This window comes from Syngnathoides biaculeatus, chromosome 6 (genome assembly GCF_019802595.1).
Source record: "Syngnathoides biaculeatus isolate LvHL_M chromosome 6, ASM1980259v1, whole genome shotgun sequence".
Taxonomy (NCBI): Eukaryota; Metazoa; Chordata; class Actinopteri; order Syngnathiformes; family Syngnathidae; genus Syngnathoides; species Syngnathoides biaculeatus.
Genome location: NC_084645.1, coordinates 8,656,648 through 8,672,097, shown reverse-complemented (window position 1 = coordinate 8,672,097; position 15,450 = coordinate 8,656,648). Strand labels below are relative to the sequence as shown.

The window sequence follows — 15,450 nt, the reverse complement described above, 5'->3', positions numbered from 1 at the left end:
TAAAGTAATTCTTTTTAAAGAAGATCAGGCTAATAGTCATTTTCAAATATGATACATACCTCAAGCAGACTATCTCCAACCAATGCAACCAGTAGCTGATGTCCATGTTTCTCCCTGATTAGAGCAGCATTTTCTGAGGCATACATGCTGGTGAAGTCAAACATTGCTACATCTGGCTGCCCGTAGTGATTGATGGCATAGTCCAGTGATGGTAGCTGATAATTTGTGCCAAAGTCAGCTGCCTCCCGGGCATAAGAAAGCAATGCTTCCTGGTTTACATTATCAGTTCTTAGTAAACGCTCTGTTTCCACATAGTCCTAGATGAAAAACAAAAAGCTAAAGTAAATAACATAAAACGAGCTTTATAGTGATAAAGTTGATTTCTCATATTCCTTGCTGATATATTACTCTGATATTAGACAAAATTGTAAAGTAACATAACCACTTGTGTAGATCAGTCAAAATTAATGGGAAACTAGACAGACGAACACAATTATAAATTGCAATTTTCATGACTGAATATAGCTACCACATTATCGTGGTGGAGGGATGTGTGTAATACCAATGATCCTAGGACCTACTGTAAGTTGTCTGGGGCTTCACACCCCTGAAAGGGTCACCTGACATAAACTGGTCCTTGGTGAGGAACCAGACAAACCACGGCAAAAAGACCCCTATGACAACAAACAGAAATGGATTAAAGCTTCCCTTACAGGTCACCGGGGCTCTACTCTGGAGCCAGGCCTGGATATGGGGCTTGAAGGCGAGACCCTAGTACCCAGCCCTCCACTGTTGAGGCCTGCCCGAGCACAGCCCGAAAGGGTAACTTGGGTCTCCCCTTACTATTGGTTCACCACATGTCAGAGGGGCCAAAGGAGTCAGGTGCAGTGTGAGCTGGGCGATGGATGTAGGCAGGGATATTGGAGAGTCTATCCCCAGCTACAGAAGCTGATTCCAGGGGAGTGGTTCTTAACCTGGGTTTAAATCGAACCCCAGCGATTCAGTGAGGGATTCAATGCACAGTCTGCGTGTGCGTGCATGTATCCATTCAAGTCTTTTTAGACTGCAGTTAAATGCCCTATTCATACCATTCAAAACGCAAAACTGGCTCAAGGAGTGTACCATTGCGGTGCTGCACCTTGAGTTGAAATGCTTTGTTCTTTTTTTTTTTTTAACTATATGTATTTAACATTTCACACTTGAGTTGAGTGGTTTCCAAAAATACAAAAAAAATGAAAAAATATTCTCATCTATGAACTGTTTTTGAGGATCATAGAAAAAGAAAAGGAAGAGGTGTGAATTTTCAAAAAATCCGTTCCTCTGACATGAGAGTGGCACTTAAAGGAACACTTTGTCCAAACTAATAGGAATGGGGTAGACATTAAAGGTGAGGAGATGAGGGATCAGTGTTTCTTTTAATGCCAGAGTAATCCACAGATTTCACCATGAAACATCTCTAAATTGGAAAAGTATTATCGAAATTCATTTCTTGCTCAGACATTCCAATATGCCTGGTTGGAAAATTGACAGCCAATCAGCGTTTGCCATGCCTGAAATGCTTCCTGTTCTGAAACCCCCATTGCTCGCGGATACGTTTCATTGAACAGGGAACGTCCACTATCTGGCATTTTGTGGCCGATTTTTGTGAAAAATAAACAAAACAAAAAAAGCATGATGTACAATGTTCAAGCCAGTGCGCTTGAGCCAGATTACACACAGCCAGCACTTGACATGTTGGAGAAGGGGCGTGGCACGAACAACGAACAAAAAGTCTCATTATATAGACCGCGGAGATGTCATGCTTTCTGAGGAGTCCGTTTCGATGTAAAGAATGTACAGCAAGTGTGGTCAGACTTTTCCCCCCCACCCAAGTTGTACTTTTCAAGCAGCCAGCCTCTCGCGAAGGACTGGCGGCGGGGGTGGGGTTGCACGCACGGATCACCATAAATAGTAACCGAGAAGTGTTGTGTGCTCAGAGCCAACAAAGCAAGTATAACAGCAAGCCGATGCTCCGTGTTATTACTACTCCCACGATTGAGCAAAAAAAAACAAAAATAATGTACAATGTTCAAGCGTTTGAGCCAGAATACACACAGGTGGCATTCGACGTGTTGGGAGGGGCGTGGTGCGGACGACGAACAATAACAGTCCCGTGCAGAGATTTGATGATTTTCTGAGGAGTTTGTTTTTATGTAGACAATATAGAGCAGGCGTGGCCAGACCACATTCCCTTCACCCCCCCACCCCACAAGTTGTACTATCCAAGCAGCCACCTTCTCTCGTTCGACCGGCGGCGGGGATGGCGGGAGGAGGGATTTGGGTGGGGGTGGGTTGCATGGATGTGTTTCTTCCGTGTTTGGCTGTTTGGCTGTGAAAGCCGGAACATATCCAGATTTTGCTTGGATTTCAAAAATGTTTATTTACATTTTTTTTTCAATTAATGTTCAAAATATATGTCGTAATAATATTACTTCACATTGGAAGGTTTATTGTACATGTGAATTTTCGGGAGAGTATTCCTTTAAGGGGAATGTCAACAGCAACAGTCCCCATTCACTTCTGGTAAATTAATTGAATTGTTTGTTTTTGCATGAAAAGTTTTGTTGGCTTTGTTCTTTTAACACTGATTTTTGTGTGGAACTATTGCAGTTTGTGCTTCACCTGACTGACTGAATTTACACGGACAAAAAGGATTTTCTATCCATTTTAAATTTAAAACATTTTGCAAATTAGAAAGGGTTCTGTGAAGTCCAAATGAAACTGCCAGGGTTTCATATATCCAAAAATGTTAAGAACCACGAGAGACATGAAATATCATCTCCCTGATAGGTAAGGAGCCCAAGCTGATGTGTGAGGTAGAGATGTTCCGAATAGATTAACTCAGGCTCGCCTCCACACACTATTTGGGGCTCTGGTTCCAATCCTCTTGAAAGGGGTTTGAGTTACCCTCTGGTGTTGCCCACAGTGAGAGAAGGTGTGGGTATACTTATTGCCTCAGGCTCGGAGCATGTACATTGAGGTGTACCAGCTCTATAGCCTCAGCAGGATTCTCAAGGGTGCATGGGAGTTCACCAAACCAGTACACATGTGTTTTGTGGACTTGGGGAAGGCACTCGACCATGTCCCTCGGGGAGTCCTGTGGGAGTTCTTCGGGAGTATGGGGTAGGAATCCCCTGATAAAGTGACCTTGTGGTAATTAAAGGTGTACTCTATACTTTGATTCCAATATTGCAGGGGTATGTGGCAGAATGTTTTTTTTTTTGACTATGAATGAAAAACAACCACCACTCCTTTCGTAATATTTTGCTTAATGGTGTTTTTCTGAAATGCTTGTCCATAATTTGGATCTCATTAAAATAAAATTGTGTTTTGCCTGGTTCTTCAGGTTTTCTTTAAAGAATGGCACCCTATCTTATAAATTGTGCCTGGGTAATAAACCTGAGCACGAGTCTGTTATCTCGTTCACTAAATAAAAGTCAGGCTGTGAATTTCAAAAGACCAAGTAAAGAAAAAAGTGTTTAAATAAAGTGCTGAACTTCATAATATATTTGGGGGAAAAAATAACTACAGATAATTCTTCATGTTTTTATCATATGGGGAGATGCAAAATTATGGATTTTAAAAATGTGTTAGGTAAAAGCGTTTTCCAGAATCTTGAGGTCAACTTTGGGGATGGCATGGTATAAATGGGTGCACATTATACAAAACAAGAGTAAGTGATAATTTAGCTTTCTCCTTGTCTTTCTGAATTTAAAAGATGCGACAACAATGCAGAGTCCTTTGGTGAACATATTGAGTGAACCTCAGGGATGCATCATTCACTGCATGAGGAAGCATTTGACTGATAGGAAAAATAGTGAACAAATCTTTTCAATTACTATTTTTAATAAATTGATTCAGTACACTCAGAAGAACTGTTGTGATCATCACTAAGGTGATAGACCCTATTGTATACCTTTGAAACATTGATTGCGGATGTATTTCCCTTCTTCCAAGTGACCATTGACAACTACGGGCTTGTACAAAATCAACTGAAGGCTAGACTGGTCATCTCCTCGCCTAACAAACTCACTCCTAGTGCTAGATGATTAAAAAAAAAAAAATGAAGACACAAAAGAGCAGAGGGTGAATAACCAAACAGAAGATTGATTAAGGAGGGAGTACTGGAGAGCGCCCCCTCTGGGGACTCCATTCTGTTGGGGGACTTCAATGCCCACGTGGGTAATGACAGTGAGACCTGGATGGGCGTGATTGGGAAGAACGGCCCCCCCGATCAGAACCCAAGTGGTGTTCTGTTACTGGACTTCTGTGCTCATCACCGATTGTCCATAATGAACACCATGTTCAGGCATAAGGATGTCCACATGTCCACCTGGTACCAGGACACCCTAGGTCACAGTTCGATGATCAACTTTGTGGTCGTGTCATCGGACTTGTGACCGCATGTCTTGGACACTCGGAGGAAGAGAGGGGCGGTGCTATCAACTGATCACCACCTGCTGGTGAGTTGGCTGCGATGGTGGGAGAAGATGCCAGTCCGACGTGGGAGGCCCAAACGTGTTGTGAGTGTCTGTTGGGAATGGCTGGCAGATTCCCGTCAGAAGTAATTTCAACTCCCATGTCCGAAACAACTTCGCTCACGTTCCGGAGGAGGCAGTGGACATTGAGTCCGAGTGGATGATGTTCCTCGCCTCTATTGCTGAGGCAGCCGACCGGAGCTGTGGCTGGAGGGTAGTCAGTGCCTGTCATGGCGGCAACCTGCAAACATGTTGGTGGACACCAACGGTGAGGGATGCTGTCAAGTTTATCAGGCATTTTTAGCCTGTGGGACTCCACATGCAGCTGAGAGGTACCGGCTAGCCAAGAGGAATACAGCTTTGGTAGTCACTGAGGCAAAAACCTGGGCGTGGGAGGAGTTTGATGAGGCCATGGAGAACATCTTCAGGATGTCTTCGAGGAAATTCTGGTCCATCGTCCGGCGTCTCAGGAGGAGGAAGCAGTGCACCATCAACACTGTGTATAGTGGGGATGGGGTGCTGCTGACCTCAACTCGGGATGTTGTGAGTCGGTGGGGAGAATACTTGGAAGAACTCCTCAATTCCACCAACACGCCATGAGGAAGCAGAGTTCTGAGTGTTCTGAGGCAGGCTCTTCTATCTCTGGGGATGAGGTCACCGTGGTGGTTAAAAAATGCCCGCGGGGTGGATGTTGTGGGCTGTCCTGGTTAACATGCCTCTGCAACATCATGTGGACATCGGGGACAGTGCCTCTGGATTGGCAGACTGAGGTGGTGGTCCCACTTTTTAAGAAGGGTGACCGGAGGGTGTGTACCAACTATAGGCGGATCACACTCCTCAGCCTCCCTGGTAAGGTCTATTCAGGGGTACTGGAGAGGAGGGTCCATCAGAAAGTCAAAACTCAGATTCAGGAGGAGCAATGTGGTTTTCGTCCTGGACATGGAACAGTGGACCAGCTCTACACCCTCGCCAGGATCCTCAAGGGTGCATGGGATTTCGCCCAACAGTCTACGTGTGTTTTGTGGACTTGGGGAAGGCATTCGGCCATGTCCCGAATCTAAGACCATGGTTCTCAGTCTCAAAAGGGTGGCATGCCCTCTCCAGATCGGGATGAGATCCTAACCAGAGTGGTGGAGTCCAAGTATCTTAGAGTCATCAAGCCGTGATCTCCAGCTCTCACTGGAGCGGTTTGAAGCTGAGTGTGAACCAGCTGGGATGAGAATCAGCGCCTCTAAATCTGAGACCATGGTCCTCAGTCGGAAAAGGGTGACGTGCCCTCTCCGGTTGGGGATGAGATCCTGCCCCAAGTGAAGGACTTCAAGTATCTTGGGGTCTTGTTCACAAGTGAGGGAGGAATGGAGTGGGAGATCGACACACGGATCGGTGCAGCGTCTGCAGTGATGCAGACTTTGTATCGGTCTGTTTTGGTAAAGAGGGAACTAAGTCGAAAGGCGGAGCTCTCATTTTACCAGTCGATCTATGGGCACGAGCTGTGGGTTGTGACCGAAAGAACAAGATCCCGGATACAAGCGGCCAAAATGATTTTCCTTCACAGGGTGTCCAGGCTCTCCCTTACAGATAGGGTGAGAAGCTCGAACATCCAGGAGGGGCTCAGTGTCGAGCCGCTGCTCCTCCGCATTGATAGGAGTCAGATGAGGTGACTAGGCCATCGGATACAGATGCCTCCCGGACACCTCCCTGGTGACGCATTCCGGGCATGTCCCACTGGAAAGAGACCCCGAGGACGACCCAGGACACGCTGGAGAGACTATGTCTCTCGGCTGGCTTGGGAACGCCTCGGGATCCCTCCGAAAGGGCTGAAAGAAGTGGCTGGGGAAAGGGAAGTCCTGAAGCTGCTTCCCCGGCGACCAGACCCGGAGAAGCGCTAGAAGATGGATGGATGGAAGATTGATTAAATGACACTATTACAAATATTTATGGGACTGGGAACTAGGTGACTTAATACAGCATTTTGAGAATTACACAACAGGTCTGGGGTCCCTGGGATATCCTCTTACAGCAATGCACCACGATGACATTAACAAAGACATTATTAAAACAAGGTTGCTCGCAAGCAGATTTCCCAGCATGCCTAGTGCCATTATAAATAAAGAATAAAGAACACGTAAACCTTAGTTATAATAATACTGATCTAACAAATTAGAAAGACATTTAAAGTGGACCACCACTAAAATGTAAACTATATAAATGTGAATCGAAAGAAAGTCATGGGCGTGCATTATGAATAAAAATGTTCCTGATTTTTTTGGGGGTCAATTTTGGACATTATACTTGTATTATACACGAGAAATTACGGTATATCTTCTTTACTCGAGGAGGTATTTCAACAGTTGATTTTTTTTAAATGAGCCAACATGTTTTACAGTTCCTATTTTTACCATTATTGTATTAAAAAAAACACCCAGACTTTCAAAATAGCCTGCAATTACAGTCCAAAATACATAGAAGTCAAAGAATGCCCACACTTTCTGTCTTTTGCAGTTGGGCACTGAGAGGCTGATGTGTCCAAAGTGAGGGGTAAGCAAAAGCTATCTGAAAAAAATATATTTAATTAGAAAATGAACCTAAAATTAGAATTGATTCAAATTTTGGAGGGAATATTTTATCTGAAACATTTTAAATCCAGAACTATGGAATAAGTGCCAGTATTTTCACCATGAACTACATCTTTTAAGTTCACAGAAAGATTTAACAAACCAGATGCCCAAACAGATGTGTTTATGTTGATGTGCATGAACAAGTAAACTTACATTATTAATGACCCCTTTGTCCAGTAGAGACTGCTTCTTTGCTGTCATGACAAAGTAATGGGTATTATCTCTGTAGTAAACTATGTTCTCCAAGTCAATTCCTGAAAATGCAAACAGATAATTTGAGATTGACAGTACAGTACTATTTTGTACGTTTCAATTCAACAAACATACTGTACAGTTAAACGTATATGATACAATAATTTTCTGAAGGACCTGTTTCTTCCTTGAGTTCAAGGAAGAACTTCTGGTTGAAGATAAAGGCTACCCCACTAATCTCTTCCACTTTGGCCTCTGCTGTGGTGTTTCTGTTCACAAAATTTGCTGTAATAGCAATGGCCAGCTTTCCTCGAAACTCCTTGCGGCTGAAACCTACCAAAAGTAAAGAAAGAAAAATGTGAACACAAAAGACAGAGACATTGATTCTCTACAACCAATTGAGGACAATCATAAAACATCAAATTCAAGCATAGCTTGGCAACAAAATGTCTTATTAGCACACTTTCGTAAATACTGAATTCATTTGGCAACGTGATGGTTCGTCATATTTTGGAACACTACATTTGCAACAAAAAAAAAGAAAAGAAAAAGCACTAATTTGTTATTCAAAATCTGTGGCTAATGGTTTATGCAGCTTGTTGAGGTTTGGCGGTTAAAGCTTCAGGTAAATATAGTGGATCTATTTGATTGGCTGTATAGCAGAGTGTGAGAAACTAATTGTATTTCTACCCGATTAATGCAATGTTCAAGAGTAACAGTGAGTAAGCATCAGTGAACAAGAACAAAAAAGGCTCAGTATAGTGTTCTACTAAAGATTTTATTTAGGAATATCAAGTCAGTTTATGGTGAGTGGTGGTGTCTCATTAACATAATACAAAAAGTTATTTGTATTATAATGAGATATAAATTCCTGGCAGTGGCAGTTTATTTTGCGGCTGGAATTGACTCTCTTGGTGTGGGGAGTGGATGACTCATTTGAAAAAACAAGATAAAGGCAATTTAGTTGATATATTGGCCTAATGCAGCTATATTGGGTGGGGCGACAACAGATAAGCCAGTGCAAACTGTAGGCTGGGCTAAAGCACCCTGGATAAAAGCAGAAGGTTGCGTCAGGAAGGGCATCCGGCTTAAAACATTGCCAAACAAATATGAATGTTCATCTTAAGAATCCCATACCAGATCAGTCGTGGCCCCGGTTAATTTCTGCCCCCAGCACCGTTAACCTGCAGGGTGCGAGTGGAAATTCAGATACTGTGGGTCAAAGACGATGGAGATGTGTGAAGCATGTTCTTTGGTAGGAAAAAGAAGAGGAAAGCACAGGGCCTAGAATTGAATGTGGGGTCTTTGAATCTTGGGACTATGACAGCAAAATCTCAGCAGTTGGTTGACATGCTCATTAGAGGAAAGGTTGATATTGTGCATCCAAGAGAGCAGGTTGGAGGTAGTCAGGCTAGAAGTTTAGGAGTAGAGTTTAAATTATTCCACCATGGTGTAGATGGGAACAGAAATGGAACAGGGATATTTTAAAGGAAAAGTTAGCTAAAATATTGTAGCTGAAAAGAGTATCAGATCAAGTGATGAGGCTAATACTTAAAATTGAGGATGTTATGTATGATGTGATTAGCCCAGAGGTAGGATGTGAAGTTGAGATGAAAGGGAAATTGTGGAAGAAACCAGCTTAAGTAGTTCTGAGCACCCCAGAGACAGAGAGCGTTGTGATTGATGCAGATTGTAATGGACACATTGGTGAAGGAAAAAGGGGTGATGATGTTATGGTGAAGTACAGAATCTAAGAAAGGAACTTTGACATAGGTTGACCAGAGAGAGCAGAGGTAGAAGTATGCAGGTGGATTACATTTTATGCAGACAATGTAGTCTGAAGGAGGTTACTGACTGTAAGGTAGTGGTCGGGGAGAGTTTGACTGGGCAGCATAGGAAGGTGGTGTGTAAGATGATTGGTGATGGGGAGAAAGATTAAGAACATAGAGGCAGCGTGGAGAACCATGTGGTAGAAGCTGAGAAAAGAAGAGTGTTGTGGAGCTTTTCAGGAAGAGGTAAGACAGGCTTTTAGTTAGTCAACACTGGACCACTACAGCCAAGGTGATCAGACAGGGAGGAGAGCACTTTGTGTATCTTCTGGTAAGAAAGGGAAGAAGATTTGGTGGTGGAATAAAGTAGAGGAACTCATACAACGAGACAGGCTAGCACAAAAAAGTGTTACACAGAGGACTGAGGAAAGGAGGAAGGAATATCTATAGATGTGACATAGGGCAAAGGCTAAACAAGAGGAATATGACATCTATGCCAGGTTTGACACCAAACAAGGAGAAATGGATCCCGACAGGTTAGGCAGACAGAGGGATAGAGATGGGAAGGATGTGCAGCAGGTTAGGGTGATTGGACGTTTAGAGATACAAATGTTTTTCTGTGCCAGTAGTGTGCTAGTTAGATGGACAGAATACTTTGAAGGGTTAATGAATGAAGGAGAAGGAAAAGTAGAACAGGCAAGTGTGGTGGACTAGGAAGTGGCCATGATTAGTCAGGGGGAAGTTAGAAGGGCATTAATAGGGTGAAAAGTGGAAAAGCAGCTGGTCCTGATGACATACCTGTGGAGGTATGGAAGCATTTTGGAGGTGGCTGTGGAGTTTTTGACCAATTTGTTCAAGAGAATTTTAACAGGTCAGAAGATGCCTGAGGAATGGAGGAAAATTGTGCTATTGCCCATTTTTAAGAACAAATGCAATGCGCAGAGCTGCAGGAAGTATAGATAAATTTGATAATCCACATGATGAAGTTATGGGAAAGAGTAGTGGGGGCTAGACTCAGGACAGAAGTGAGTATTTGCGTGGAACATTATGGGTTCATGCCCTGAAAGAGTAACACAGTACCTTAGAGAAGGTCAAAAGGGGCTACATTGTGTCTTTGTGGAGCTAGTGAAAGACTATGACAGACTACCAAGAGAGGAACAGAGAAGTATGTTAGAATAGTAGGGGACATTTGAGGGTAGAAGAACAGTAGTGAGGTGTGCCATACATGACAAAGAAGAATCTAATGTTGAGGTGGGACTGCATCAGGGATCATCACTTGAGCCCCCTCATTTGCAGTGGCGATGGGTAGGCTGAGTGATGATGTTAGACTGGAATCCCTTTGGATCACAATGTACACACATATCACCAGTAAAAGCAGGGACTAGGTGGAGGAAGACGGGAGACATGCACTGGAAAGGAGAGGAATGAAAATTAAGACAGAATATATGTGCATGAATGAGAGGGATGGAGGGGGAATGGTGAGGCTACAGGGAGAAGATAGCGAAGGTGGATGACTTCAAATACAGTCAACAGTCCCGACCAATGGTGAGTGTGATAAGGAAGTGAAAAAACAGGTACAAAGATGCTGAAACTGCTGGCCGAAGGTGTCATATGTTTAATGTGATGGAAGAATCCGCCAGCATGAAGGGCAAATTTTATAAAACAGTGGTGAGGCCAGCAGTGATGAATGGATTAGAGACAGTGGCAGTGAAGAAATAAGAGGAAGTAGGGTTGGAGGTGGCGGAAATGAAGACGATGTTCTGCCTCGGAGAGAACAGGTTGGATATGATTAGAAATGAGCTCATTCACTCATCAGGGACAGTCAAAGGTAAACGTTTTGGAGAGAAAATAAGAGAGACCAGAGTTGATTGTTTGGACATATCCAGAGATGAGTTGGTGAGTATATTAGCAGAAGGACGATGATGGAGCTGCCAGGAAAGAGAAGTGTAGGAAGACCAAAGAGAAGGTTGAGGGGTGTTGTGAGGGAAGACATGAGTGCAGTTAGTGTTAGAATGATGCAGGAAATATGATTACATAGAAAAAGATATGCTGCGGAACAAGCCAAAAAGGAAAAGAAGAAGAATTGAATAGTCAGGAGCCTCAGTAACTTGTAGAAGAACCATACACAATCACAATAGCATGGCATCTCCCCTGCATTCGCCTGGTCACACACTGTTATGTGATGGCATCCTATCCTTCAACCAGAATTCGTGCCAAGTCACCCAAGATGTTCGCACAAATGTTCAATTCAATTGAAGTGAAGACTGGTGGCAGGACATTTCATCCTCTCCACTCAAAAATTTTGCAGGGAGTTTCTTAAAAACCCACTCTGAGGTAGCGAGCGTTGTCATGTTGGAGAATAGTTTGGTCAAAGACTATCGCAATATGAGAGAGAGAGAAGGCAGCTTTCATAAAATTCTCGACAGGTACCTTTAGGGGATTTGTTTTGAACATGTCATCTGATTTATGACAGCTTTTATGGGTGTTTTATGGCTTTTACATTTAGGGTCTTTGTTTTGATCTTGTGATGTCACGTGATTAAAAATCTCGTTTTGATGGGTAGTATCTTGGGTATGTGACCGCAAAGTCAGACAGGGGTCAAAGTGGTCAGACAGCTTCACACATGGTCAAGTGACATCAAGATGTCTTACTCTGCTGGTTATATAAAACTGTTACTTCCAAGGGTTATGAAACAACAAAACCCGTACGTCAATTGAAGGGTTATAAAAATGAGGGGCTATAAATCAAAAACATCGGGGGCGGGGGGTCCACCACACCGAAATCACGCTTAAACAGACTTAAGGAAGAGGGGAGGGTGAGAAGAGGGAGTCAGGCACACACTGAAAGGAAGTGTGATCAGGACAAAAGCGGGGTGAACAAAGGGTCAGAAAGAACTGGGGGTGGAGGTCACCCATAAACAAGTGACATATCTGGTGCGGAAACGAAGATGCTTTGAGAAAGGGTCAGTGGGAAGAGGAGGTAGGGGGAGTCACGCAGGAACATGTCTGAGCAAGTCATGAAACAGGTGGAGCTGACAGAGGGTCAGTGGGAGGAGTCTATTAGTATTTCACAGAAAAGTGATATCTGGGTATTGAGGGGGATTGGAAAGCTCATATAGAAGTAGGTGACAACAATGATGCATTGTTCACCAAGCAGATTCCACGATTGTCCGTTTCTAAGACAGTGCTTTGCAATTATTTACTGTTATGACCCCCCCAGGAATAAAAAAAAAAATAAAAATTGCAACCCCCGATTACTGAGTTTAACGCAGACGTGATTTTTCCATTTACAGGCAGAATCCAGTCTTTTTAAGTTGCATAGATAAAAAAGATATATTTTCCATTTTTCTGCAATATTCTGACCGTAATCCGTGCCACAATCCACACTTGTTCATTTTCCGATCCGACTTTTGGAAGCAAAGTCTCAGTCACTCACATTTAAAAAATGTACAGGTGTGGTCAGTCATGCCCGCAGATCAAGTTGCGGATGTGATTAGGGATGCAATCTCAAGACCTTAAAATAACTTACTGAGTTGTTATACCCGAGTATATAGTTGTTACCTAATACCATAATCATACTTTATTGACATTGCACTGAGACAGACATTTTTAAAGAGGTCAATTGACATTCAATTTCAAAATTAAACCATTTTTGTGTATTTTTTGAATTACAGATTCTTCCAAAGTTCAGGCAACCTCTATCTCTATTCGGAAAAGGTACATGCCACAATGAGAGTACTGCCACTAAGTGGAGACTGTGGCTGTGCCAGACTGAATGCTGAGACAGTTGATGAACTTTTGGAAAATTTTACCTCAAAAATTACAAATGCCATGAATGCTGTCACTCCTGTTACAACTAAGACCATCCTGAGGCGACCTAGGACACCGTGGAGGACCACAATGATGGTCAAGAGATCTAAATCGGAGTGTAGGAAAGCGGAACGCAAGTGGAGAATAACTAAACTCAAAATTGCCTATGACCTCTACAGACAGTGTCTTTGTAATTTTAACCAAGAGTTAGAGCTAGGCGGCAACACTTTTCTGAAATCATCAGCAACAACCTCAACATGTGCTCTATTTGATGTGGTTTACAAGCCCCCCGTATCAGATAATAGATCCAGAACTCGTAACAGCTGACAAATGCAATGAGTTTGCCCGTTATTTTCGTGAAAAAAAAAACAATCCATCAGGTTAAATGTCAGACAAATCCACAAAAAGATAGAATGATCTCACATATGAAGTCACCCAGAGAAAACTCTTAACTTGGAAAACTATCAACTTCTCAGAATTTTATACAGTTGACCAAAAAAACGGCAGAGAAAACTGTTCAGCAGTTGAAACCATCAACGAGCTGTCTCGATTCAATACATGTGACTTTTTTCAAAACTATTGTGAAGTCAGTGCTACCTGATTTGCAGCAAATCAATTGATCACTTTGAGTCTGGAGAGTTTCCCAAAGCTCCTAAAGTAGCTGCTGTTAAGTTTCTTCTAAAAAACAGAGCCTTGGACGATTCCATGTTAGCAAGCTATAGACCCATCTCCCGTTCATAGCCAAGATTCATGAGAAAGTTATTTTTAATCAACTCAGCCATTTCTTGAATTTAAATGGACTTTTTGACAAATTTCAATCAGGTTTCCGAACTCATCACAGTACAGAATTTGCTCTTATCAAAGTGCTTTATGATATAAGGTTGAATACTGACTCAGGAAAGGTGTCAGTTTTGGCCTTTTTGGATCACAATATACTGCTAAACAGGTTGGAAATGTGGGTAGGACTAAATGGAACGGTCCTTAAATGGTTTAGGTCCTACTTGGAGGAAAGTAGCAACTTTGTGACCATTGGAGTTGCTCGGTCACAGCGAGTGGCAATGACCAAAATCAGTTCTTGGACCTCTCCTGTTCAGCCTGTATATGCTACCCTTGGGTCAAATTTTTCAAAACTGTAATTTTGACTGTCATAGCTATGCAGATGACACACAGTTGTATTTAGCTGTGTCTCGAGATGACTACAGTTCAATTGAAGTATTGTGCCACTGTCTAAATCAGATTAACTGGATGAGCCAAAATTTTATTCAACTAAATCAGAACAAAGCTGAGACAATTGTTTTTGACAATAAAGAAAATAGAATTGCTGTTAGTAAAGACCTGGACTCTCTATCTTTAAAAACCAAAGACCAAGTTTGAAACCTTGGTGTTCTGATTGATTCCGACCTGACTTTCAACAATATCAAATCAATCACAAAAACTGCCTTCTACCATCTGAATAACATATCTAGAGTGAAGTCTTGTACGTGTCAAGCAGATCAGGAAAAGCTCATCCATACTTTTATCTGAAGTAGACTTGACTACTATCATGGTCTTCTGACTGGACTCAAAAAAAAAAAAGAGTATTGAACAGCTGCAACTCATTCAGAAAGCTGCAGCTCGCATTCTGACCAAAACAAAGCAGTCAGAGCATATAACTCCAATCCTAAAGTCCTTGCACTGGCTTCCAGTCAGCTTTAGAATAGATTTTAAAGTTCTGCTACTGGTCTACAAATCACTAAATGATTTAGGTCCTGAATACATGAAAGAATTGCTTACGGAATACAAACCCAGTAGAGCTCTGAGATTGACTGACTCAGGTCAAATAGTGGAACGCAGAGTCCAAAGCAAACATGGTGAAGCAGCATTAAGCTACTATGTTGCACACAAATGGAATAAGTTGCCAACAGAGGAGAGGTCAGCCCCAAGTGTGAATGTTTTTAAATCCGGGTTGAAAACTTTTTTTCCCCCCTCATGCTTTTTACAATATATTCACTTTTTGATCATATTACTTGCACTTTATGTGGTTTTAATTGTCTTTTTTTTAATATTGTGTTTGTCATTTTTAATGTTTTCATCCTGTTTAAATATTTTCTCTATTTTCAAATGCCAATCATGTAAAGCACAATGAGTTACCTTGTGTATGAAATGTGCTATGCAAAGAAATTTGCTTTCCTTTGCTTTAAATATTCATATAATCAAATCATTTTATTTCATCATGATGTATGTGATAATCTATCATAATTTACAGCAGTATCTATTGTCAATCCATTGATGAAAGCTCGCATTAGATCTATCTCTTCCTAAAGCATGTAGAGGGGAAAAGTTTTCAACTTCAAGATAACGCCGTACCACGGGAGAAAATGACCATCCACATTTAGCTATATGGACAGAGTAGTCTAATGTTGGAATTTAGATCAAGTCAAAGAAAATCACAATCTCATATTTATTATAGTTAGATAGTGAAACCTTACCTGTGTTAAATCCCAGAATAGCTTTAGCAATACATGTTGAAAGCTGAATGATGCTCCCAAACAGTTTTAAGGTTAAT

General features: G+C 42.1%; 1 protein-coding gene across 6 annotated transcripts in view; it reads right to left on the bottom strand.

The window, feature by feature from the left end:
- mical2b (microtubule associated monooxygenase, calponin and LIM domain containing 2b) overlaps positions 1-15,450 on the bottom strand; it is a 127,030-nt gene that overhangs the window by 59,138 nt on the left and 52,442 nt on the right. For all 6 annotated transcript variants that reach the window (XR_009795278.1, XM_061821745.1, XM_061821742.1 and 3 more), the window contains exons 6-8: positions 7,505-7,660; positions 7,289-7,389; positions 60-317 (exon numbers count right to left, since the gene is read on the bottom strand). Coding sequence is in view for 5 of the 6 variants with exons in the window: in XM_061821745.1 (XP_061677729.1) it covers positions 60-317; positions 7,289-7,389; positions 7,505-7,660 (515 nt within the window). In the remaining variant the exon portion in view is untranslated. The remainder of the gene's footprint in view (positions 1-59; positions 318-7,288; positions 7,390-7,504; positions 7,661-15,450) is intronic.